The sequence below is a fragment of the Schistocerca americana genome, chromosome 6 (genome assembly GCF_021461395.2).
Source record: "Schistocerca americana isolate TAMUIC-IGC-003095 chromosome 6, iqSchAmer2.1, whole genome shotgun sequence".
In the NCBI taxonomy this organism is placed as follows: domain Eukaryota; kingdom Metazoa; phylum Arthropoda; class Insecta; order Orthoptera; family Acrididae; genus Schistocerca; species Schistocerca americana.
The window spans coordinates 20,623,741-20,647,590 of NC_060124.1; the positions used below are offsets into that span (position 1 = coordinate 20,623,741).

Below are 23,850 nucleotides of genomic sequence, written 5' to 3' on the forward strand. Positions count from 1 at the left end.
AAGTCTTTCCACTCCCGGGATTGGAATGACTCCTCCTTACCCTCTCCCTTAAAACCCACATCCTTGCGTCTTTCCCTCTCCTTCCGTCTTTCCTGATGAAGCAACCGTTGGTTGGGAAAGCTAGAATTTTGTGTGTATGTTTGTGTTTGTTTGTGTGTCTATCGACCTGCCAGCGCTTTTGTTTGGTAAGTCTCATCATCTTTGTTTTTAGATATATTTTTCCCACGTGGAATGTTTCCCTCTATTGTATTCATATATGTATATTTGTATTTATATGTTATGCTATGTAAATTTACGATGTCAATACTGCACTTGCGCTGGTAAAGCCATACGATAAATAAATAATAGATGCTTTCCCTCTCTCTGCATTAATGAAACAAACATTCCACATTGCAGAAACTACTGAAGAAATTTACATTGTTACTATCTGCCAGATATTCAAGGACATACAAAAATTATCGTAACAGTTTGTGTGGTAGGCCTTTATTTATTTATTGTATCACTTTTTTGGGAGTTTCGCAGAGTTTGCCGAACATGATAGGCTTTGAATGCCCTACAGACTATTTTGTAAATGCCTAATTGTGTGTGTATTTATGTTGTGTCTCCGTGTGTGTTGCAGTTTGCTGTGTTTTGAAAGCAATGCTGATGCTGTGCAGTTTGAAAATATTTGCTACTCTGTACGAGAGTTTGCTTGTGAATGGTACGCAAGTGGAGGGTTTCTTTTTATTTTCTGTGTAGCAGTTACTTTATTGTCGTTTTTTACTTTTCTCTGAGAGGTTGGCAGTAAGTGTGTCATCAAAGCCATTTTCTGCAGCTATCTATGTGATCGTGCTGAGTCTGTTGTGCTTTGCATATTTATCCACTGGCATATTATTGGCTTGTTAAATAGTGCTATGTATGCAATCTGTGTTTGTAGGGTGGCAATATGAGCTGTGTATTGTGGTGTCTGTTTATGCTCTGTGGGCTCTGAAGGCGTGTAAATAGTTTTCTTTACTAATGTTTACGTATAGGAAGTTGATGCTACCATTGTTTTCATATTCAACAGTAAATTTATATTTCCGTTCTGTTTACTGACTGTATCGAGTATATTGTCAATATCATTTGTGTGAAATATCTAAAATATAGTTAGGTACAATGATGCATAAACGATAGCAGCAACTGCTGAATGTACTGCATAGTCTGCTGAAACGTGAAAGCTGTTCAGTGTCTATATTTAAGATTTTCTCCAGTTTTCATAATTCACAACAATGTAAACTAAGTACTAAGTACATTTAATGAAATAACAAAGGAACTGGTCGGTATATTCATCAAAACTTCCTCTGAGCAGAGTCATCAGAGCTAGAAGGTAATGGCATCTTGTCACCCAAAGTTCTACATTCTACTCTTAGCCCCTTACTTTCAAAATTCCATTCACAATTACATTTTTGGAGAACAGTTTCTGCCTGATGAAATCATAATTAAATTTGTGTCCTGTGCAAAGTTGCCACTTACAAGAGCATTAATGGAAGTATTTGCCCGTTTTGGTTTGGACACAGGAAGAGATCGGTCAGTTGGTTGTTAGCATTAAGGGGGCCAAGCTGTGAGATCATCAGTCCCTTCATCCTTTATGTATCTAATCAGGAATAGCCTTCACAAGGAAAATACAAAAGCAAATATTGAGAGGAAGCAAAAGACAGAGATAAAATCAAGGAGAAGTAGGAGTGAGTGAGACGGGGTAAGGTGGACAAGACTTTCTACCCAGAATATAGTTGTGGAGGTGCACCCTCTGCATCCCACCAGCACCACCTCAATGTCCATTACCTCAAGGAAATGAGCAACACAGATAACATGATAAGAGTTTAGAAAAGGTAAAACAATAAAAATCACAAACATAAAAGAACAAGGAGAATAAAAAGAAGGGAAGGGTAGGGGCCCGGCCAGACCATCAAACAAGGGCCGCCATGGGACCTCTGGGCCAGAGCAGACAAGGGATGCCCTTTCAAACAAATCCTCAGGCGGTCAATGAGGCCAAAGTGCCCCACCTAACAGAGATGAATAGAAACCACCTTCGCCGGTGAAACACAAAACCAGGTTGGTTGGATGGAGGTTGGTTTAAAAGAGGGGGGAAGGGACCAAACTACGAGGTCATCGGTCCCTTGTTCCTAATAAAACAATGCCACTAGTGTGAGAATAAAATGGACGAGACACACAACACAAAAAGGAAAGAAAGGAAAACCCACAAGAACAAAGGAAAGGCAACGAACCCTAAAAAGGAACAAAAGAGAATAACAAAACAACAGAGACACTAAAAACAGAAGAGAGTAAAACAAGAAAGCAGATTACAGTGGCTGGTCAACTATGAGGATAAAAAGGAGAAGACAGCCACTCTGCAACACATTAAAAATTCTACCCTAAAAGCACTGGGTGGAGAACACAGAGGGACAAAGGACATGCACTAAAACCTACGTAGAAGTATAAAACCCACTCTCACGGATAAAACTTAAAACTAAAGTGCTGCTGAGGCATCATTGCCCAACATTGAAGCTAGGGAGCTGGGAAAGTCAAAAATCCACTGAAGAGCAGCTAAAAGTGGGCAGTCCAGCAAGAGGTGAACGACTGTCATTTGGGAGTTTCAGTAACGCAGAGATGGGTACTTGCGACAGAGTAGGTGACCACGCATTAGCCATGTATGGCTGGTGCGGAGCCGGCGGAGGACAACTGATTCCCCATGAGAGGACCGCATGGAAGACTTCCACACATTCGTCATCTCCTTAATGATACACAGCTTCTTGTGTGCACTGTTATGGCATTCCGTCTCCCAAAGCCTGAAAACCCTGCGGCATAAGACAGAACGCAGGTCAGCTTCAGAGATGCCCATCTCCAGAAGCGGTTTCCGCATCCCTGTTTGGCCAACCTGTTGGCAAGTTCTTTGCCTGGGATTCCGACATGTCCAGGGGTCCAGAAAAACACCACTGAACAATGACTGTTCCAGGGCATAGATGGACTCCTGGGTGGATGCTACCAGAGGATGGCGAGGGTAGCACTGGTTGATAGCTTATAGGCTGTTCAATGAGTCAGTACACAGCAAAAATGACGTGCCAGGGCATGAGTGGATGTGCTCAAAAGCACGAGATATGGCCGCCAGCTCTGCAATGGAAACACTGCAGCCATCTGGCAAGGAGTGCTGTTCAATATGTCCTCCATGAACATATGCAAAGCCTACGTGACCATCAGTCATCGAGCTATCTGTGTAAACCACTTCAGAGCCCCAGAATGCGTCAAGAATCGAGAGGAAGTGACAGCAGAAAGCCGCAGGGTTAACTGAGTCCTTAGGGCCACGTGATAGGTCCAGACGACACTGCGGCCGAGGTGTACGCCATGGAGGCATACGTGATCGGACCGCAAGTAGAGGTGGTAAAGGGAAGGACTCCAGTTCAGAGAGAAGGGACTGCACGCGACTCGCAAACGTTAGACCTGACCTGGGCCGCTAATACGGGAGATGGACTGCTGCGGGCAGGAAAAGGAGACAGTAATGTGGATGCTCAGGAGAACTACGAATGTGTGTGGCGAGCAGTTGTGCACGTCTGATCTGCAATGGAAGTACCCCAGCCTCTACCAGTACGCTGGTCACTAGACTCATCCTAAAAGCTCCTGTCGTTAGTTGAACCCTGCAGTGGTGCATAGGGTCAAGTAAATGCAACGCTGAGGGCGCTGCCGAATCGTAAACCACACTCCCATAGTCAATTCGGGAATGGACAAGGGCTCTTTAGAGCCGCAGCAGCATAGAGTGATATGCACCCCTATTGGTGTTGCTCAGATAATGGAGGGCATTGAAGTGCTACCAGCACTTCAGCTTAAGCTGACGAAGATGAGGAATCCAAGTCAATTTGAGCGTCGAAAACCAGTCCTAAGAATTGGTATGTCCCCACTACAGTAAGTGGATCGTCATGAAGGTAGACTTCTGGCTCCGAATGAACGGTACGACACCGACAGAAGTGCACGACACATGACTTTGTGGCTGAAAACTGGAAGCCGTGGGCTAGAGCCCATGACTGCGCCTTGTGGATGGCTCCCTGTAGGCAATGATCAGCAACACCAGTACTGGAGCAGCAGTACGAAATGCAGCAGTCATCCGCATACAGAGAAGGTGAGATGGATGGTCCGACAGCTGCTGCTAGACTGTTAATGGCCACTAAAAATAGAGAGACACTCAATACAAAGCCCTGTGGGGCTCCATTCTCCTGGATATGGATGGAACTATGGGAGGCACCAACTTGCACATGGAAAGTACAGAGCGACAGGAAGTTTTGGATAAAAATCGAGAACAGGCCCTGGAGACCCCACTCATCCAATGTGGCACGGATATGATGTCACCATGTTGTGTCTTATGTTTTACGCAAGTCAAAAAAGACAGCAACGAGATGTTGCCGTCTGGAAAAGGCTGTTTGGATGGCAGGTTCAAGGGACACAAGGTTATCAGTGGTAGAGCAACCCTGGCGGAAACTGCCCTGACATGGAGCCAGTAGGCCACGTGTCTTCAGGACCCAACCCAACCACCGACATACCATACGTTCCAGTAGCTTACACAAAACCAGGTTAAGATGCTTTGGCGTGGTTTGCTAGCACCAGAAATAGCTTGTCAAGAAGTTGCAGCAAAGCAGCTAAACTGGAGCAGTCTAGTATGACGTGGGTCACTGTCAGACAGGCACCACAATGGCAGCAAGGAGGGTCCTCATGTCAGAGAATGTGGCTGTGGGTCAGCCAAGTTCGGCTAGTGTGTAGCTGACAAAGGACAGTGGATTCCCTGTGAGACGTGTGAAGAAACGACTGCTAAGTGGTTGTGGTCTTCTTTATTGCCCTCAGTTTGTTTGGGGAGTCCAGGGCGAACCATTTGAATTCCAGACATTCAGCAATTGATGGCATAGAGTCAACCAAAGGTCCAGTTATGGGACCCTGGCATCCAGGTAGCCAACTTTGCCAAGCAGTCAGTATCTTCATTCCCTGAGATGCCAACATGTCCAGGGGTCCTAACAAAGACGACTGGCTGTCCAGTTTGATGGAGGTCAGAAAGAAGACTCTGGATAATCATGACTAATGGGTGACAGGGGTAGCACTAGTCTATAGCCTGAGGGCTGATTAGGGAGATGCTGCAGATAAGAAGCTTCTTGCTGGTGCAAGAACAAGCTTGGCTGAAAGCTCGTTTGATGTCCACCAACTCAGCAGTGATGGCACTGCATCCACTAAGCATGGAGCATAGTTCACTGCACCTTACGTGTGTATGCAAAACCAGTCCATCAACCATTAAGCTGTCAGTGTATGCCACTTCTGAACCTGGAAATGCATTGAGGACAGCCAGGAGCACTGCAAAGCTCCATGGGGTCAACTGAAACTTTTGGTCCAAAGGATAAATTGAGACATCAGAGGTTGGGGCACACACCATGTGGGTGTACACAATTTCTCCCCGACAAGAGACAGCAGTGAGTGAAGTTGGCATTCAGAGCACAGTCACTGTAATCGAACTGAAATTGTGGCACCAGTTCTGAGCCTGTTAGGGGAGATGGACCTCCTTACTAGGAAAAAGAACATGGTAGTTTGGATACTTGTGGCAGCCATGGACATGTATAGCATAAGTGAGTAGTTGGTGTTGGCACCTGATCAGTAGTGGAGAGACCACAGCCTCCACAAGTAGGCTGTTCATAGGACCAGTCCGAAAGGCTTCTGTTTCAAGTGACCACAATGCTGAGGGTCTTGCCAAACAATATGCCAGACTCCCATAATCAAGGGGAGGGGGGAAAGGATCATGGCTTTGTAAAGCTGAAGAAGGGTAGTGCGGTCTGCATCCCAGCTGGTGTTACTGGGGCAGTGAAGTGTGTTAAGGTGTAGCCAGCACCTTTGCCTAAACTGGCGAAGACGGGGAAGCCAAATCAACCGGGCACCAAAGACCTGTTCCAAAATGCGATAAGCCTTTTAAACACTCAGGTCGAGGTAAAGTTCTGGTTGTGGGCGAACAGTACGATGGTGACAGAAGTGCATGGCACAAATCTTGGTGGTAGAAAACTGAAATGCATGTATAAGGACCAATGACAGCACATTTTGAATGGTGCCCTGCAGCCGGCGTTCAGCAACATGCACACTACAGGAGCAATAGTAAACACAAAAATTGTCGGCATACAAGGAGAGTGATACTGAAGACACCACAGCTACTGCTAGATTATTGATGGCCACTAAAAGAGGTGAAATTTGATACAGAGCAGAGCCCTTTGGGATCCCATACGGAACGAACTGTGCAACAAGATCTTCAGGACAAAAGTCTAAATTGGGCTCCAGAGACACCACTCATGTAGCTGTCCATCTCTGTGGGATGCTTACTTGTTTCAGTACAGAAACAATGATGCTCTCCTGCCATTGCGATGGGAACTCCTCACTCCAGATACGGCTGAAGATGGTAAGATCATGCTGACAGTCCACTAGTAGGTGCTTAGCATCTGGTTGTGGATTCAGCCTGGTCCTGGAGCTGCATTAGAGCAAAGTGCTAGGTGCTGAAGAATTCCCACTCACTGAATGGCATGCAGTGAAACTTAAATGCAATGATTCAATCTGCTGTTTAAGGACACAAATGGCAGGTTGGTAGTTCTCAGATGCAGCTGCTCTAGCAAAATGTTTGGCTACGGCATCTGGGTCAGTGAAAACAGTGCCATTCAAAAAATATGCCAAGTACACCTGCAGAGGGCTGGTATCCACAGAGGCATCTGATCTTCGCCCAAACCTGCAAAGAGGGCATACATGGTCCAATGGTTGAAATAAGCCGTTCCCAGCATTCTTGCTTCTGTTGTTCTATTACATGGCAGGCTCAGGCACAGAGCTGTTTAAAGGCAATGAGGTGCTTATGATGGTGAAGAATGGCCTCTGTGATTTCCAAGGTCCACCAAGGTACTATCTTCTGAAGGAGGATCCAGAAGAATAGAGGATGGCTAAGTTGGTTGCCAAAGAAAGGCTGCTGTTGCATTCTGGACAGCCTTGTCAAAGCCTCCATTTAGTGGGGAACTCAGAACGAAAGTAGAGGTGAAAGCATCCCAGTCGGCATTGTGCACAACCCATCTAACCTGCCATACTGAAATGTGTGGAGACACCAGTATTCAAGAAACAGAGGTCGAGATCTGCCAGTAAGATTTCGATTTCTTTACTGCGACCAGTGATCATGGTTCCACCCCACAAACGGTTATGGAAACTGAAGTTGTCCAAGATTAGGAAAGGTGGGGGGAGCTAAGAAACCAATGCAGAAAATACTTTCTGAGGCATTCCACCACCAGGAGGGAGATAAACATTACAGATGGTAAAATCCTGAAATGGCCTTACCTCTACAGTCACAGCTTCCAAAGTTGTATAAAGAGGCACAAGTTTGTTATATACAGAGTTCAGAACATTCGTGCTAACTCCACATGACACCCTATCATGATCAGAACAATTCTTATCGTATCCCTGGTAGTCGTGAAGGACAGGTGTCTGTGTTGCTGCAAACAGTTTCCTGAAAGGCAATGCAGAAAGCAGGAGATGCAGTTAAGAGATGTCATATCTCACCAGGTGGTGGACAGAACAACTCTAATTTCACTGGAGAATTGTGCTGCTGGTGCAATGTGAGGACATGAAGAGACCAAGAGGCAGGAGGTTACGTCCCTGGGTCACCTGCTGCCATTGGTTGAGACATAGGTTTTGAGACACGTTGTGTGGTGTGATCTGGAGCCTCAGAGGCAACCGAGATTGCTGCTGTCGCCACTGAAACAGAACATGTGGGATCTTGTGGTATGGGGGCCACCATAATTTCCTCGTCTTGGAAGACTTATTTTTGTCTTTCTTTTCTTTAGGGGGTTTGGACGACGGGGGTTTGGACGACAGGGGGGGGGGGGGGGGGCCTTCTCTGAATTTGTTTCAGAGACTGAAGAAGATCGTGAAGCCCTACAATCAGCAGCCTGAGGCTTCTTCAGCCACTGGCTGCTGAAACCTTTGAGGGGAGTGTCCGACGGGAATCCCTCCTGGTATGAAAGGCCAGATGAGGGTGATGCACCTCTGGAAGGGGGTTGGGGATTGGCATCTCCGGTGGGTGGGAAGCCATTGCACCCAATGTGGGTGGAGGTAGGGGACAGCACCATTGGCACAGAGGGTGACATTGTCATAGCTGTAGTGTGCAACACTGTCGTGCACGCACAATGTAGATGCTCATTTTTTCTTGTCTTCTTGGTACGCCAGTCTGTCCAATCATACATTCTTATACTTTTATCTCTCTGCGAAAGATAGTGCAATCAGGTGAGCAGAGAGAGTGGTGCTCTCCACAGATGATGCAGACAGGAGGAGGAGGAATGTTTGCATGCCATGGTCGTCCGCAATCACTACAAACTGGGATCTACATCTACATCTACATCTATACTCCGCGAGCCACCTTACGGTGTGTGGTGGAGGGTACTTATTGTACCACTATCTGATCCCCCCTTCCCTGTTCCATTCACGAATTGTGCGTGGAAAGAACGACTGCTTGTAAGTCTCCGTATTTGCTCTAATTTCTCGGATCTTTTCGTTGTGATCATTACGCGAGATATTTGTGGGCGGTAGTAATATGTTGCCCATCTCTTCCCGGAATGTGCTCTCTCGTAATTTCGATAATAAACCTCTCCGTATTGCGTAACGCCTTTCTTGAAGTGTCCGCCACTGGAGCTTGTTCAGCATCTCCGTAACGCTCTCGCGCTGACTAAATGTCCCCATGACGAATCGCGCTGCTTTTCGCTGGATCATGTCTATCTCTTCTATTAATCCAACCTGGTAAGGGTCCCATACTGATGAGCAATACTCAAGAATCGGACGAACAAGCGTTTTGTAAGCTACTTCTTTCGTCGATGAGTCACATTTTCTTAGAATTCTTCCTATGAATCTCAACCTGGCGCCTGCTTTTCCCACTATTTGTTTTATGTGATCATTCCACTTCAGATCGCTCCGGATAGTAACTCCTAAGTATTTTACGGTCGTTACCGCTTCCAATGATTTACCACCTATGGCATAATCGTACTGGAATGGATTTCTGCCCCTATGTATGCGCATTATATTACATTTATCTACGTTTAGGGAAAGCTGCCAGCTGTCGCACCATGCATTAATCCTCTGCAGGTCCTCCTGGAGTACGTACGAGTCTTCTGATGTTGCTACTTTCTTGTAGACAACCGTGTCATCTGCAAATAGCCTCACGGAGCTACCGATGTTGTCAACTAAGACATTTATGTATATTGTAAACAATAAAGGTCCTATCACGCTTCCCTGCGGTACTCCCGAAATTACCTCTACATCTGCAGATTTTGAACCGTTAAGAATGACATGTTGTGTTCTTTCTTCTAGGAAATCCTGAATCCAATCACAAACCTGGTCCGATATTCCGTAAGCTCGTATTTTTTTCACTAAACGTAAGTGCGGGACCGTATCAAATGCCTTCCTGAAGTCCAGGAATACGGCATCAATCTGCTCGCCAGTGTCTACGGCACTGTGAATTTCTTGGGCAAATAGGGCGAGCTGAGTTTCACATGATCTCTGTTTGCGGAATCCATGTTGGTTATGATGAAGGAGATTTGTATTATCTAAGAACGTCATAATACGAGAACACAAAACATGTTCCATTATTCTACAACAGATTGACGTAAGCGAAATAGGCCTATAATTATTCGCATCTGATTTATGACCCTTCTTGAAAATGGGAATGCCACAACATGAAGACAAGTCTCAATTCCTCACATCTGAAGCACTGCATGAGGTGGGGGCGAAGATATGGTTCCAGGTCACATCGGTATACCATCATTTTGACCGTTTCAGGCAAATCACCCTCAAAGGCCAAGATGAAGGCCCAAGTAGCAATGGCCTCTTATGGACATGACGGACAAAGCATACACAAGTCATCCACCATGGTCACACCCAGCCTCAGCAACGGCGACCTGGCCAGTAATCTGTTGCTTGGAGTCCTGATGCCCCAGTCATGGCAGGCACATACTCCTGGACACACATGGGGAGTAATCACTTCAGGCACCCAAGAGTGGTCCCTGCATGGTCAGGGGGCTACTACTGTGCACGTACTTGACGACTCCCCCCCCCCCCCCCCCACCAACACACGTACTTGACGACTCCCCCCCCCCCCCCCACCAACACACACGCGCACACACACACACACACACACACACACACACACACACACACACACACCATGATTGCTACCAAGCTGGGGTTTGGGTGTCCTACCTTACCAGAAAGGAAGAGTGAAAAGGTGGAAAGGCACAGAGGAGGAGCAGACATCATATTGGGCATTCTTCCCAGTACAATCCACACTTCTGAAAAATTTGAAAAAGTGGTGTCAGGTCAAAACCAACAATGGGAATCATTGTTGAGAGCACCACAAGTGAAATGGAAAACCAGGGTCCCAAATCAGGTAACAAGTCCAAGCAGGTTCTACACCAAAAAGACTATCCAACGGAAAGGTAGAAGGGGAAAGTATAGTGGTTGGTTGGTTGGTTGGTTTGGGGAGTAAAGTCTGTACTTTTTTCCTCGTGCACACAGATTCCTGGTTAAAACCATTCCCAAAAGAAGTCGGGGAAAGTAAAATGATGGTGAAACTAATTTGGAACCACACTGAAAGACAAGACAAAAAAAAAAAAAAAAGCTAAACAGCAGGGGAAAAACTTACACTAAAAGGAAAAGTGGTTGGAGGTATTAAAATAATATAGCAGATAGCCTGGGCTGGCTGATGGCAAGAATCAAAAAGGATGAGCCCCAGCCACTCTTTAACATACTAAAATCTCCAGCTGAAAAACATATGGCTAGAGTAACACAAATAGGGAAAAGGTGAATAAACAGCAAAGAAAGAACGAGGAAGAGTTAGAAAGAGAGAGGGTGAAGGCTTGGGAGAGAAGCCACCCTTTGAGTGATAAAAACCTCCCTCTCGAAGAAAACATAAAACTAAATCAGCTGTTAAGGCATTGTTGTATAATGCCATAGACAGTAAGGTGGGAAGGTCAAAAGTCCACCTCAGGGCGGCTAAAATCGGACAGTCCAACAAGATGTGGACCACAGTCAAGCGGGAACCACAGTGACACGGAGGTGGGTCCTCACAACGTAGGAGATGCCGTCAAAAGACAACACAGTCCCTGCGAGTGGCACACATGGATGACCCCCGTACATTTGTTGTCTCCTTGATAATACATAGTTTATTTGGTGTACTGAGAGTGCACCACTCAGTATCCCAGATCTTTATGACGGAAGACCAATCGTAGGTCATTCTCCTGTGTGCCAGTCTCTAGGGTTGTTTTACCGGCAGTCAGTCTGGCCAGCCTGTCAACAAGTTCAATGCCTGGGATCCCAACATGTCCTGGGATCCAAATAACAGACACTGAACGTCTACTGTTTTTGAGGGCATAAAGAGATTCCCAGCTAGTCATTACCAAATGATGGCAAAGGAAGCATTGGTCAAGAGCATGTATGCTGCTTAAGAAGTCACTACATATGAGGAAGGACTCACCTGTGCAGGAGTAGAGATGTTCAAGAACACGAGAGATGGCCACCAACTCCACAGTGAAAACACTGCAGCCATCCAGCAAGGAGCGCTGTTCAGTAAGTCCAGCCTGAGCACACATGAAGCCAAAACGACCATCAAGCCATTAGTGTAGAGTATTTCTGAGACCTGGAACTTACCAATAATAGAGTGTGCCTCAGGATGAACTGAGACTTTTGGGGTTGGTGATAGGTCCAGATGAAGGACCATGGCCGAGGCAAGATGGACTGCAATTGGAATCCCCGATCTGGGCCACTGTCGCGGGAGATGGATCACCGTGTTAAGGAAAAGGAGACATTAATTTGGATGTTGAGGCGATCTATGAATGTGAATAACTCACAAGCAGTGTTGTCGCATGATCCACAATGGAGGAATGCCAGCTTCCACAAGTAAGCTGTTCACTGGACTCGTTTGGAAAGCTCCCGCTCCAAGTCGAACTCCACAATGGTGTATAGGATCCAGGAGCCACGACACTGAGGGTGATGCTGAATCGTACACCAATCTCCCTTAGTCAAGATGAGGCTGTAAACAGCTTTGTACAGCTGCAGCAGTGTAGGGTAATCAGCATCCCAGATGGTGTAGTTCACGCATCGAATAATACTAAGATGCCTTCAGCAGTTTTCCTTAAGCTGACGAAGATGGGGAAGCCCAGTTAAGCGGACATAGAAGACCAGTCCCAAAAAGCGGTAATCTCCACTACATTAAGTAGCTGGTCATCAAGGTAAAGTTCCGGATGTGGATGGACATACGATGACAGAAGTGGATGACGCAAGTATCGGCGGTTGAAAACTGAAAGCCACGAGTGAGGGCCTACGACTGCACCTTTCATATGGCTCCCTGCAGTCAATGTTCAGCCACATTGATAGAAAAGGAGTAGAAGGAAATACAAAAATCGTCAGTGTACAAGAAGGGGGACACTGATGACTCCACTGTGGTTGTAAGACCATTAATGACAATTAAAATGAGTGGGTTTGCTCAGTACAGAGCCCATTCTCTTGGATATGGAGTGAACCGTGAGAAGCACCAACTCTAACTCCGAAAATGTGAAGCAAAAAAAGGTTCCATATAAAAATCTGGAGCAGGTCCCAGAGACCCCATTTGTGCAAAGTAGCTACGATGTGGTGTCATCAAGTGCTATTGTAGGCTTTCGTCAGGTCAAAAAAGACGGCAATAGGGTGTTGACGGTAGGAAAAGGCTGTTCTGATGACAGACTCCAAGGATACCAAGATGTCAGTGGTGCAACGATATTGGTGAAAACCACACTGTGACAGAGCCAGAAGGCCTTGAGACTCTAGGAGCCAGTACAACCACTGGCTCACAATATGTTTGAGCAGTTTGCACAGAATATTCATGAGGCAGATAGGACAATAGCTATCCACATCTAATAGAGTTTTACCAGGTTTTAGCACTGGAACGATGGTACTTTCTCACCCCTTGCGATGGGAATTTGCCATCCCTCAAGATGTGGTTGAAGACAGCAAGGAGGTGGCACTGGTAATCAGCTGACAGATGTTTAATCATTTAGGAATTGATGCAGTCTGATCCAGTGGCTATGTCAGCGCAATCAACAAGGGCATTGAGAAATTCACACTCACTCAGGGAAGTATCATATGGATCAGGGTGGCATGGAGCAAAAGATAGGTGGTGGTGTTACACCCACTGTTTTAGGAGATGAAAGGTGGGGTGACAGAGGTTCGAGCATAACGTTCGGCATTATTCTCTGCGATTACGTCTGGATTGGTATATACAGTTCCATGTATGGAAACTTCAGGTATACCTGCAGGGGCCTGATATCTGTAGAGGCATCTGAGCTTGATCCAAGCTTGGGAAGGGATGTTCCAGTGGTGGAGACGTATTGTTCCCAACACTACTCCTCCTGTTGTTTGATGAGTTGACAGACCCATTTGAAGGCAACGAGGTGCTCCAGGGACAGGTGCTACCTATGATGGAGGGCCCCCCTACGGTTGTCTCTACTGGCTGCAGTGATTTCCGGCAACCACCAAGGCACTGACTTCCACCAGGGATGATCTGAGAAATAAGGGACTGTTGATTCAGCTGCAACAACAATGTAAATAATGATGGTCTGGATCACCTCCTCGGTGTTGCCATCCAATGGAGATTCAACGGTGGTAGTGAGGTGAAAGCGTCCCCGTCAGCCTTGGTAAGAGCCCATCTGGGCAAGCCTCCAGATGAGTGATGCTAAGGGAGGGACAAGAAGGGCAGAAAGTGGTCACTACCACATGTCATCGTGAGCTCTCCAGTGAACGGATAGTAAAAAGCCAGGACCGCAAATGGAGAGATCAATTGCCAAGTACGTGCCACGTGCCACACTGACATGAGCAGGGGCACTTCTATTTAGAAGGCAACGGTCGAGTTGAGTTAGTAGATTGTCAACATCTTTCCCTTGGTCAGTAATCTTGGTTCCACACCACAAAGGATTATGGGGCTTAAAATTATCTAGAAGTAGAGAAGGTGGGAGAAGTTGGGAATTAAGTGCAGTCAGTACATGTTGTTGTACTTCACCACCTGTAGGACAGTAAATGTTACAGATGGTAATTTCCTGTGTTGCCCTCACCTTGACAGTCACAGGTTCTGAAGGTATTTTGAAAGGCACAGGTGCACTATATATAGAGGCAAGGACATAGATACAGACTACATCTAACACCCTGTTCCAGTCAGTATGATTTTTGTAATACCTCCAATAGCCACAAAGGGTAGGGGTCGGCATTGCTGGAAACCAGGTTTCCTGAAGGGCAACGCAAAAAGCAGGTGTAACACTTAAGACTTGTCATAACTCAGTGAAGTGGGGGAAAAATACACCATAATTCCACTGGAGGATGACATTTTCTGCGGTTTATGCCTCAGGGGCACTTTTTGCAATCTGCTGAGGGCTTTTGGTCTTTGGGCCCATTGGTTCTGAGGCTCTGGGGAGATCTAGGTCCTCAGGAGACACTAGGATCTCCACCTCATCCTCAGAATTGGAGCCTGCCAGAAGCGGCAGTGTGGGATCCACCAGTATCTCTTTTCTTGCAAGGCTGCTTCTTTTGGTACTCCTGCTTTGCTTTCTGTTTCTCTGGCCGGTAGGGCTTCTCCGAATGTCTCAGGAACCGACGATGATTGGGAAGCCCTACAATCAGCAGTGTGCTGCTCCTTCAGCCACTGACTGGTGTCCAGCTTCACCGCAGCAGAATCTTTTGATAGCAACATCCCGAGTGACCCCTTCCTAGTGGGAGGAGGCTATTGCTTCTCCAGCTGAGAAGTGGCGACTTGACATCCTGGATGGTTTGGGGAGGGGTGTTGCTCCTAAAGCAGATGTTAGGGGAACAATGGGAGGAAGAATGCCCCCAACCAACAAGGGGGGCAGGCATAGTCTGGTGGCCCTGAGGGCCCACTGTTCTAGGTACAGCTGTTGAGGTTACCATTGCCAGAGAGAGAGAGAAATGTCGTCATAGCTACAGTATAAGAGGAGATCATGCACACAGGGTTTAGGTGGTCATATTTCCGTTTTGCCTCTGGGTAGGTCAGCCTGTCCAGAGTCTTATATTCCATTAATTTCCGTTCTTCCTGAAAAATTGCACAATTCGGTGAACAGGGGGAATGATGCTCTCTGGAGTTGACACAAATGGGAGGAGGCGCACAAGGAATGTTTGTGTGTGATGGATGTCCACAGTCCCATTCGGGGTTGGCACTATAACGGGAGGACATGTGCCCAAATATCCAACATCTGAAGCACCACATAGGGGGAGGAACATAGGGTTTAACGACATGCTGATATACCACCACCTTGACCTTTTCAGGCAGTGAATTACCAAAGGCCTAGATGAAGGCACCGGTGGTGACACTGTAGTCCTTAGACCCCCTATACACATACTAGACAAAGTGGGCACCTTGACATTCGACTGGAGGAGGAGATCTCTATGGAATATAAAGCCCTGGACCACATTTAAGCTCTTGTGGAGGAAAGGGGGGTGGTGTAGGTCAGGACATCACCCAGCTTTCCACAAGCAAGCAATTCTCACGAATGGGCAGGGGATGCTGTATGGGTCGAGATCAACCCGTTCCTCATTTTTGATATTCCGCCATTTCCCAAAACTTGCCTTCCAAGTGTTCAACGAAAAATAGAGGCTTTGTTGTTAAAAGGGATTTCCCATCAGACATGGCGCAAGCTAAGTATTGAGAAGAATATGGCTGTCTGTGATCCTGAGCCCTATGTTCCTCCCATGGTGTGGTCACAGAAGGGAATGACTTGGGGCTGTACCTCTCAGCATTATATTGCTCCTTACCTCGCTCAGAGATTGCTGGGGACGTTCGACCGCCAGCATCTGATAACTTCATCCGCTTCATTGCAGGTCATCCACCCTGATGCCACCCACTCTGATCAGGGGCTCTCCCCACAGGCATCACCCAGCCACAACAATGGCCACCTGGCACGATGGCTACTGCCGGGAGTCCTGATGCCCCAAGAAGACGGGTACCTACTTCTTGGCATACATGGGTAGGTTGCAGCTCAGGCATCAGTAGTGCAGTCCCTGTGTAGTCAGCAGGCTACGGCCAAGAGGGTACATGATGACCTCTCCACGACGGACTAGCTACTGTGCTGGATATTGGATGCGGAAAAATCCAATATTGTCATGTGATCAAAAGAGGACAGTGGACTATGGAAGTAGATGGTGTTCCCTGTAATGTGTCCATGCCCAGAAAACCAGTCTGCAGGTTGAGTCATGGCAATAAGGTCCAGAAGGTCTAAGTGGACAATGGATATATGGTGCATCACGTAAGGCATCCTGCCCCAAATGGCCCGCACTTTAGAAAATTTTGGAAGATGTGGAGGTCAAACCGTAAAAGGGTACCATAACTCATTAGGCTGAAAAATGGGAACTCCTTTTGGTCACCTCTCATGACAGGCATGAATACCTTGGGGCTATTGTAACCCCGAACCCAAGGGGAGGGGGGGGGGGGGGGGGGGAAGGTATTGGTTTGCAGAATATAAAAGGAAGTAGTGCTGCAAAGGCTGGGACCTGTGGTAGCTAAGCACATACTCACAAGAGAGTTATGAGCCCCCACAGTGCGGAGGGTGGGGGGTCAGAAGATACCTGCTGCCTATCGTATTTCTGCAATAGTACGTGTAGCTGCTCCTTGAGTCAATGGTGTGGCAGTAATGTCAATTATCAATTTTTTTCAGGCCACTGCTGATCAGTGATGGTTGGCCTCCTGCAATTGCTGGGGCACCTGAGAGGAGAGGAGGTGATGCCTATTTTCCTTTGACATTTTCTCTCAGTCAAGTAGAGTGCGTAAATTTGGACACTTAGCTGTTGATATGGCATCACTGTTTAATGTTACTTACTATATGCCTGGTTTCGTTTAAAAGAAGTGAAAATATGAACTCAGTGAGTACAAATACAAGGATATTCACTACTTAGTTTTAATTGCCTGACACTAATCAAGTATTACAATGCAGGATAAGACAAAGTGGATTACCAGTGAAATAACAGAACTGTGAAGGAAGCTGCAGGATCCGAGACAGTGGAGTGAAGCTGAAAATTATAAAATGTTACCATAATGAACTCAAGAAACAAAACAAAGGCAGCTTGGAACACAATTAATGATGAAACACAGAAAAAAGCTGGACCAAACAAAGAAACAGGTATCAGGTCAATGAAACCCCAACAACTACAGGCCAGTTTCACTGATATCAGGTTTCTCAAAAATTCCGGAAATGCTTATGTATTACAGATTAGCTGATTATCTGGACAAATACAACATTCTCATACCATCACGGCACTGTTTCAGAAAGAGTAGATTTACAAAATAAGCAATGCCAGTCTGACAGAATACATTATACAGTCCTTAGATGAAGACCAAGTTGCATCTGCAATGTTTCTGGATCTCTCAAAAGCATTCAATACTGATAAGAAAATTTGAAAACTATGGTATTCGAGGGCAAGCAGGGGAGTGGATGGAATCATACCTATGCAACAGAAAGCAATATGTATCAACAGGGGATGCATATCAGTTAGAAACCGAAACCCTCAAATATGGAGAGTCCCAGGGATCAGTAATGGAGCCATTGCTGTTTAATCTGTTTGTTAATGATGTAGGTGTTGAAGACAAAGAGAAGAAAATGTTGTGTGCAGATGGCATGACAATACTGAGCAATGACCAAACTGTGGCACAGCTTGAGAGAAGAGCACACATATCTGCGAACACCACAGCTTAATGGCTCCTGGAAAATGGACTTCTCATAAAACCTAAAAAAGACTATGCATGCAGTGTTCACAAATAAAAAGAAGGCTGTACACATGGGTTTAGAAGTGGATGATTCAAGACTAGAAGAAGTAGAATCCACTAAATTCTTAGATATTACTGTGGATAACAAGCTGAAATGGAACCAAATTAATTCCGTCTGCAGAAAAATCAGCTCCATCATATTTATAATGAGGCAGCTAGCACAGTATGCAGACAAACACCTTCTGTGCACAGTACAACATGGACTCTTCGAACCATACCTGCAGTATGGAGTGGTAGCGTGGGGAAACTCAAACATTCAAGTAATAAAAAGGATCCAGAATGAGACTTTCACTCTGCAGCGGAGAGTGCGCTGATATGAAACTTCCTGGCAGATTAAAACTGTGTACCGGACCGAGACTCTAACTCGGGACCTATGCCTTTCGCAGGCAAGTGCTCTACCGACTGAGCTACCCAAGCACCTACTTGGAAGGTAGGAGACGAGGTACTGGCAGAAGTAAAGCTGTGAGGACGAGGCGTGAGTCGTGCTTGGGTAGCTCAGTCGGTAGAGCACTTGCCCGCCAAAGGCAAAGGTCCTGAGTTCGAGTCTCAGTCGGGCACACAGTTTTAATCTGCCAGGAAGTTTCAATAAAAAGGATGTTCAGACTAAAAAAAAGTCAAAACTGTATTAAGACAAAAGACTTCTGAAACATGCAGAAACTGCTTTAAAAGCCTACGCGTCTTAACTTTTTCCTCCTCATACATAGATAAAACTATACTATATGTCACAGGAGAGAGTGCAAGGCAGACTACAAATGCTAGTGTTTACACCCACAACACACAGAGGAAGAATGACATACAAAGCATACCCCACTAACTGACAATGCTTGAAGAAGTGTCCCAGTACTCAGGTATTAAATTATTAAGAAGTCTGTTTAAAAAATTGCATGACGACATACATGACACTAAGTTTTCACAGAATCTAAACGGCTATCTGATGGAAAAGGAATTTTACAGTGTTCACAATAAATTTGTAAGGATTGTTAATTATAAACAATGATGTTAGAATGGACATCATGTAATCCTACAGGATCAAATAAAATTCAATTCAGTTCAAGATGAGTCATCTGAGACTGACACAGACTTCTCACATCACAATAATTTGTGCTGTATGCTTTTCACTAAAGCGCAAACAACAAACTAATATGACTTTCAACATGACGCAAAGGTGACATTCCTTACAGTGAAAGTCAAAGCTCAGTTGTCTTATGGATTGCTACATGCCGTGGCCTTAGGCAAAATCTGTAATCTTTACTAATAGCATACAGTGGGAATCATGGGATTCCATGATTTATAATCGAATTTAAGCTACTGAGATCTGTATTTACTGAGTCTCAGTTGAATATCTTAATTTGGCCCTTTGCAAATTTAAGGGTTCCTGCAATACAATATATGCATTTCTGAAAGTAAAATGACCAACTAGCCACCTTCTCCTTTCACATACAAGCACATTATTTGAACCATTAAATGCTCTGATACAACTGACAGGCATTCTGAGGTATTTACATCTTAGAATGCTGCCTACTGACCTCTTGGTTGTGTATTTGTTATTACTCCCACACGGTACAAGCATTCCACTGGTAATATATTTTGAGAAAAAATTAGAAACCTTTTACTTCCACAAGCTTGTAAGAAAATAATAATTGACTAATACAAAACATTGCAGACCTTTGTAAGCATGAAATATTACAGTTCTCAAGAATTTGCCTGCTAGTGACTATCACTTCAACAGCCATCCACTCCATTAGCAAACAGTGCAACTTGAGGATTTTTTCACAAAGTTGTCTACAATTTTCATGATTTAGGCATTAAGCCAAGATCCTCATTACAGAACATTTTTGCTTTGGACCACATGTTAAATTTTCGAACAGTTCACATTTTACCGTAACAACAGATTGACAGCATCGAACTGCATTCAGTGTGGGAACCTGAGATTACCCTAAGTTTTACCTAGCCAAGTTCCCTGAAGTATCACCCAACTGCTGAGACAAAGGGAGAATGTTCAGCTTGTTTAATCTACAGATGCAATAATACCACACACAAGTTAATCTGGAAAGAGTCCTGCCTGTTTGAACAATCCACAATGGTGTGACAGATATCCCAGAGGTTTCCTGCTATTAACTGTTTCACCTCAACAGCCGCCAAACCTAATCACACTAAGCTCAACTTGACACAGATTTTTATCATGATTTTGCATACTCCTTGTGATCCAGATAGTTACACTAAGAGTCCGGGTCTCTGAAAATTACTAAGTTCCATTGTAACAGATAATGGAGCCACTCAGCATATGGCAACAAAGACTGGCAACAAAGACTAGCAACACTAAGCAAGCCACCACTTGAGAGATGAAAGTTTGTTAAACCCAGATCTCAGCAATGGTTTTACTCCTTGATATGGTTGTCACACAATGCTACTGTATCTTGCTGCTGGATGTGGATGTAACTATCACTGTTATTGTTCACCCCAGTGCAACTAGAAATTTGGTGACACTGAATTAGATGGCCATCCGCCTTACTTGAGAGGTGAAAAGGAAGTTTCCACTTCACTAGCCTGCATCTGTATCAATATTGCCACTTCTACAACTTATACTAAGAAACTAAAAAAAAGTTGAATGCTGGCAGCTGTAAAACTCTACCTGCCTTCTTGGCTACTTCTAAGCAGTGTCTCTTGTCTTCATATCCTTGGTCAGTGAACACCGGACAATTGCCTCCTGCCCTCTTACTGAGATAAATTTTACTGTACAGTTACCGCACACCTGTGGAAACTAGCAGTAAGTTACTAACTCATAAAATGGCCGAGAGGATTTGACACATGCTTCTTCCCTGTTAATATCACTAGTGGTATAACCAAACTTTTAATATTAAAAGTAGGCCATCGCATTAGAAGCTAAGAATAATTACCACCACCACCACCACCACAAACAACAACATTTATTATGATACCTATTAACAACAACAACAATAGCAACAACAACAACAACAACAGTTATTACAATAGCTATTACAGCTCAATAAATGATAAACAAGAGATCCAATATGCAGTACGGAATCTAAATTCTACAAAACACTGAATAACTCAAACTCCGAGATAAATATTAACAAAAAAATGATGCAAAAGAACATATGCAGCCTACAAAAAAGAAGGGACAGAAAAACACAGACAGTAAAAGTGAACTTACAATGTACTGCAGCTTTTCCATTGCATGAGGCTGTTGTTGACTGTTGCTGTGATGAATTATGGGAAATGAACATGATGAATCACAAGTCAGTGGTCAGCAGCTGATCAGAATGTTCATTCGTAACTACTTATGACTAGTAAATAAAGTTTGCTTTTTTTTCCCCCCTCTAATGTGTTAGAATTTAACCATATCATTGGAATTTTTGGCTTAAGAAATACAAGTAGGTGATTGCAATGATAAACATATAGCTTGGGCTACACAACAAACTAAAGTATGACGGCAATCTTATTTCGTATATCGAGACACTGTTTTGCCACCTCCCCACCAAACTTTCACATTCCAACCTAACCTAGGCCCTAGGCTACACTGCAGCTCAATCCATCAGCATATCTAGTTTCCTTACATTCTCAGTCTTCGCCAATTCAAAACCAAATTGTCACATTACAATCTAACCATGGCCTCTGGCTATGATACAAGTCAGTCAGCACATTTAGTTTTCTTCCTGGTCTCCATATCAAACACAAATCAATCCACATATTCCACCAACAGAAATAATTAGATTCAGCAATTCTCATTGGCTACCATACAGCATTATCCGACTGGCTATAATCAACAGAAACAAACTGCCACAGCAGTACACATAACACAACTTCATGTGTCAGCAATATCAACATTTATTATTTGTTCAATAATAATAGAATTTTCCTTTACCCTGGTTCAAGTTACTTGTTACTCACTTTACCAACACTTCGAATACTTGTTAAGCAAATAAAAGACAAAGCAGATTCGGCTGGAAGTCCTCTTCTAGGCCTAATTGCTTTCCAACTACATCATGATCATAACGTTAGTAATCAAATACCTTCTGTACGCCATACATTCCTACGGGAGTTTGAAATAAAGCACTCAAGTGCTGCAATTACGTTTACGTATGCCAGTAAACAGTGGTACTACCTCAAATATGTTAGTTGGTAGAGCACACGACTTCTGCCAAGAGTAACACCCTTTCAGTTTTCACAGTTTGAGATTATATGCAAAAAATATGCACCAAAATGTTTGATGTTTGTCAGTTGTGCAGCACACATTTTCTGAATCCATTTTGCAGCTTTAGTTGTCTATAACAAAACTGCAGAATGCACACCTCTAGCCACACTACATATCAACCTACTACAACTTCGGTTTAATACTCACAGGCACTTACTTCCCTGCCTAATTGAGATATCAGGCTATCTACATACCTGTCTGTCACCCCAACCAATATTTTGAGGATACAATATTCTCCTTACAAGGAACAAGCTTAGACTCTGGTTCAGCCATTTGTGGTTACTAGTTCATGGCCGGCTTGCATGTCAGATTGTGAACTATAAATGTCTCGTGCAGGTTGTTAGGGTGGTGTCTGTTACTGACAAAGCAGAATTTAAGGAGAATAGGAAGTGTAAGGGAAATGGAATGGCACTTAAAAATGAATGCTATTTCAGAAGAGAGAAGGAAAATGAAGGCTTGCCCATTAAACAACAATGCACACATACAACTGAGGATAACTATTAGAAGAAATGCATGTTGTCAGAATTTTTGGGACAAAAATAATTACAATGTTGCAAAACTACCACAAACAACAAATTTACATTCACCAAACCGGATCACAATTTATACAGTCCCCATGCTCAATTAGTGACAATTGCATACTCACAATGACACGGAACAATCTATGTGAATCGTACATTCCACTAACTCTGGTTTGTTCCCGAAAACGACACTAAATGGAACGTCCATTTACAAGTTACCACCAGAATCCACTGACGTGCAAGTACAATTTCCCTAACTGTGTAGATATAAGTTAGCTATATTCACAACAAATAAGGACGACTGTACACCATACAAACAAAAACATAACCTTTGAAAGACTATTTCCAAGACTATTTTTGATAGTTCTGATCTCACAGACAGACTGCAATTTATAAAATATTCGAGACACGATGATAAAATGCAAGTGTGCGAGCAACGGAACTTCCGTTCCGTTGCTAAATTCAGAATTTAAACTGGTAGGTATAGTGATTTTTAAGGTATGTATTATGAAGTCATGATGGTGACCGTGAAAATAAAGCGAGGTATTCAGATAGATAAGTAGTTGCGTACTCCAACAGCAATACAAACACACTGTCCCAATAGCCAGAGCAACCATCACCTAAGATAAAAACTGTTACTTACCTCATCCCACTTGATGAATTTTTCACCATCTTGCATACACTGTGGCACAGAGACAGGTTTCAAAAGGCTGCATTGTGATGTAGATTTTGTACCAGCCATACTTCTGTCAACAGCACACCACAAACTTTGGCCTACGGATGCACTGTAGGCAGATTTTTACGCTCATTACTCCTTCCCAACAGCCACATCCTAGTGTCAAATCATAGGTAATGCTGGGGATTCGCGGACTTCTGGACACTCAGCTACGTTAGCTCATTCTTGCGATTGTCGTTGCGGGAAAATATGTTCCTAAACGCCATAATTACATTACATTTCATGCAATTAACTCACATCAACTACAAATCCGTGCAGATCCATACTACAGTACCTCTCGCACACATCATTGAAAACCCAGCATTCAACTCTGAGCTTGTCGAAACACTGCCGCCTCTAGGCCAATCACGAAAGCCGGAAGTACTCCGCACATTCCTAACTACATCCGTCAACGAATCAATATGCAACCGTGCTTTTGACAGTTCCTGTGGATTTATTTGCATTTACTTGACCACCAAAAGCTTTCTGACCAACAAGCTGTCAAATTTTAAAATCTCAAAAGCAAACTTTTTATCAAAATGTTAAATTGTCATTACGA

General features: G+C 44.4%; 1 protein-coding gene across 1 annotated transcript in view; it reads right to left on the reverse strand.

The window, feature by feature from the left end:
* LOC124619922 (1-phosphatidylinositol 4,5-bisphosphate phosphodiesterase classes I and II) overlaps window positions 1-23,648 on the reverse strand; it is a 403,835-nt gene extending 380,187 nt beyond the window's left edge. The window contains exon 1 of the mRNA XM_047146565.1: window positions 23,220-23,648. Coding sequence (XP_047002521.1) covers window positions 23,220-23,318 — 99 coding nt within the window. The 5' untranslated portion in view covers window positions 23,319-23,648. The remainder of the gene's footprint in view (window positions 1-23,219) is intronic.
* Between the last annotated feature and the right edge of the window lie 202 nt (window positions 23,649-23,850).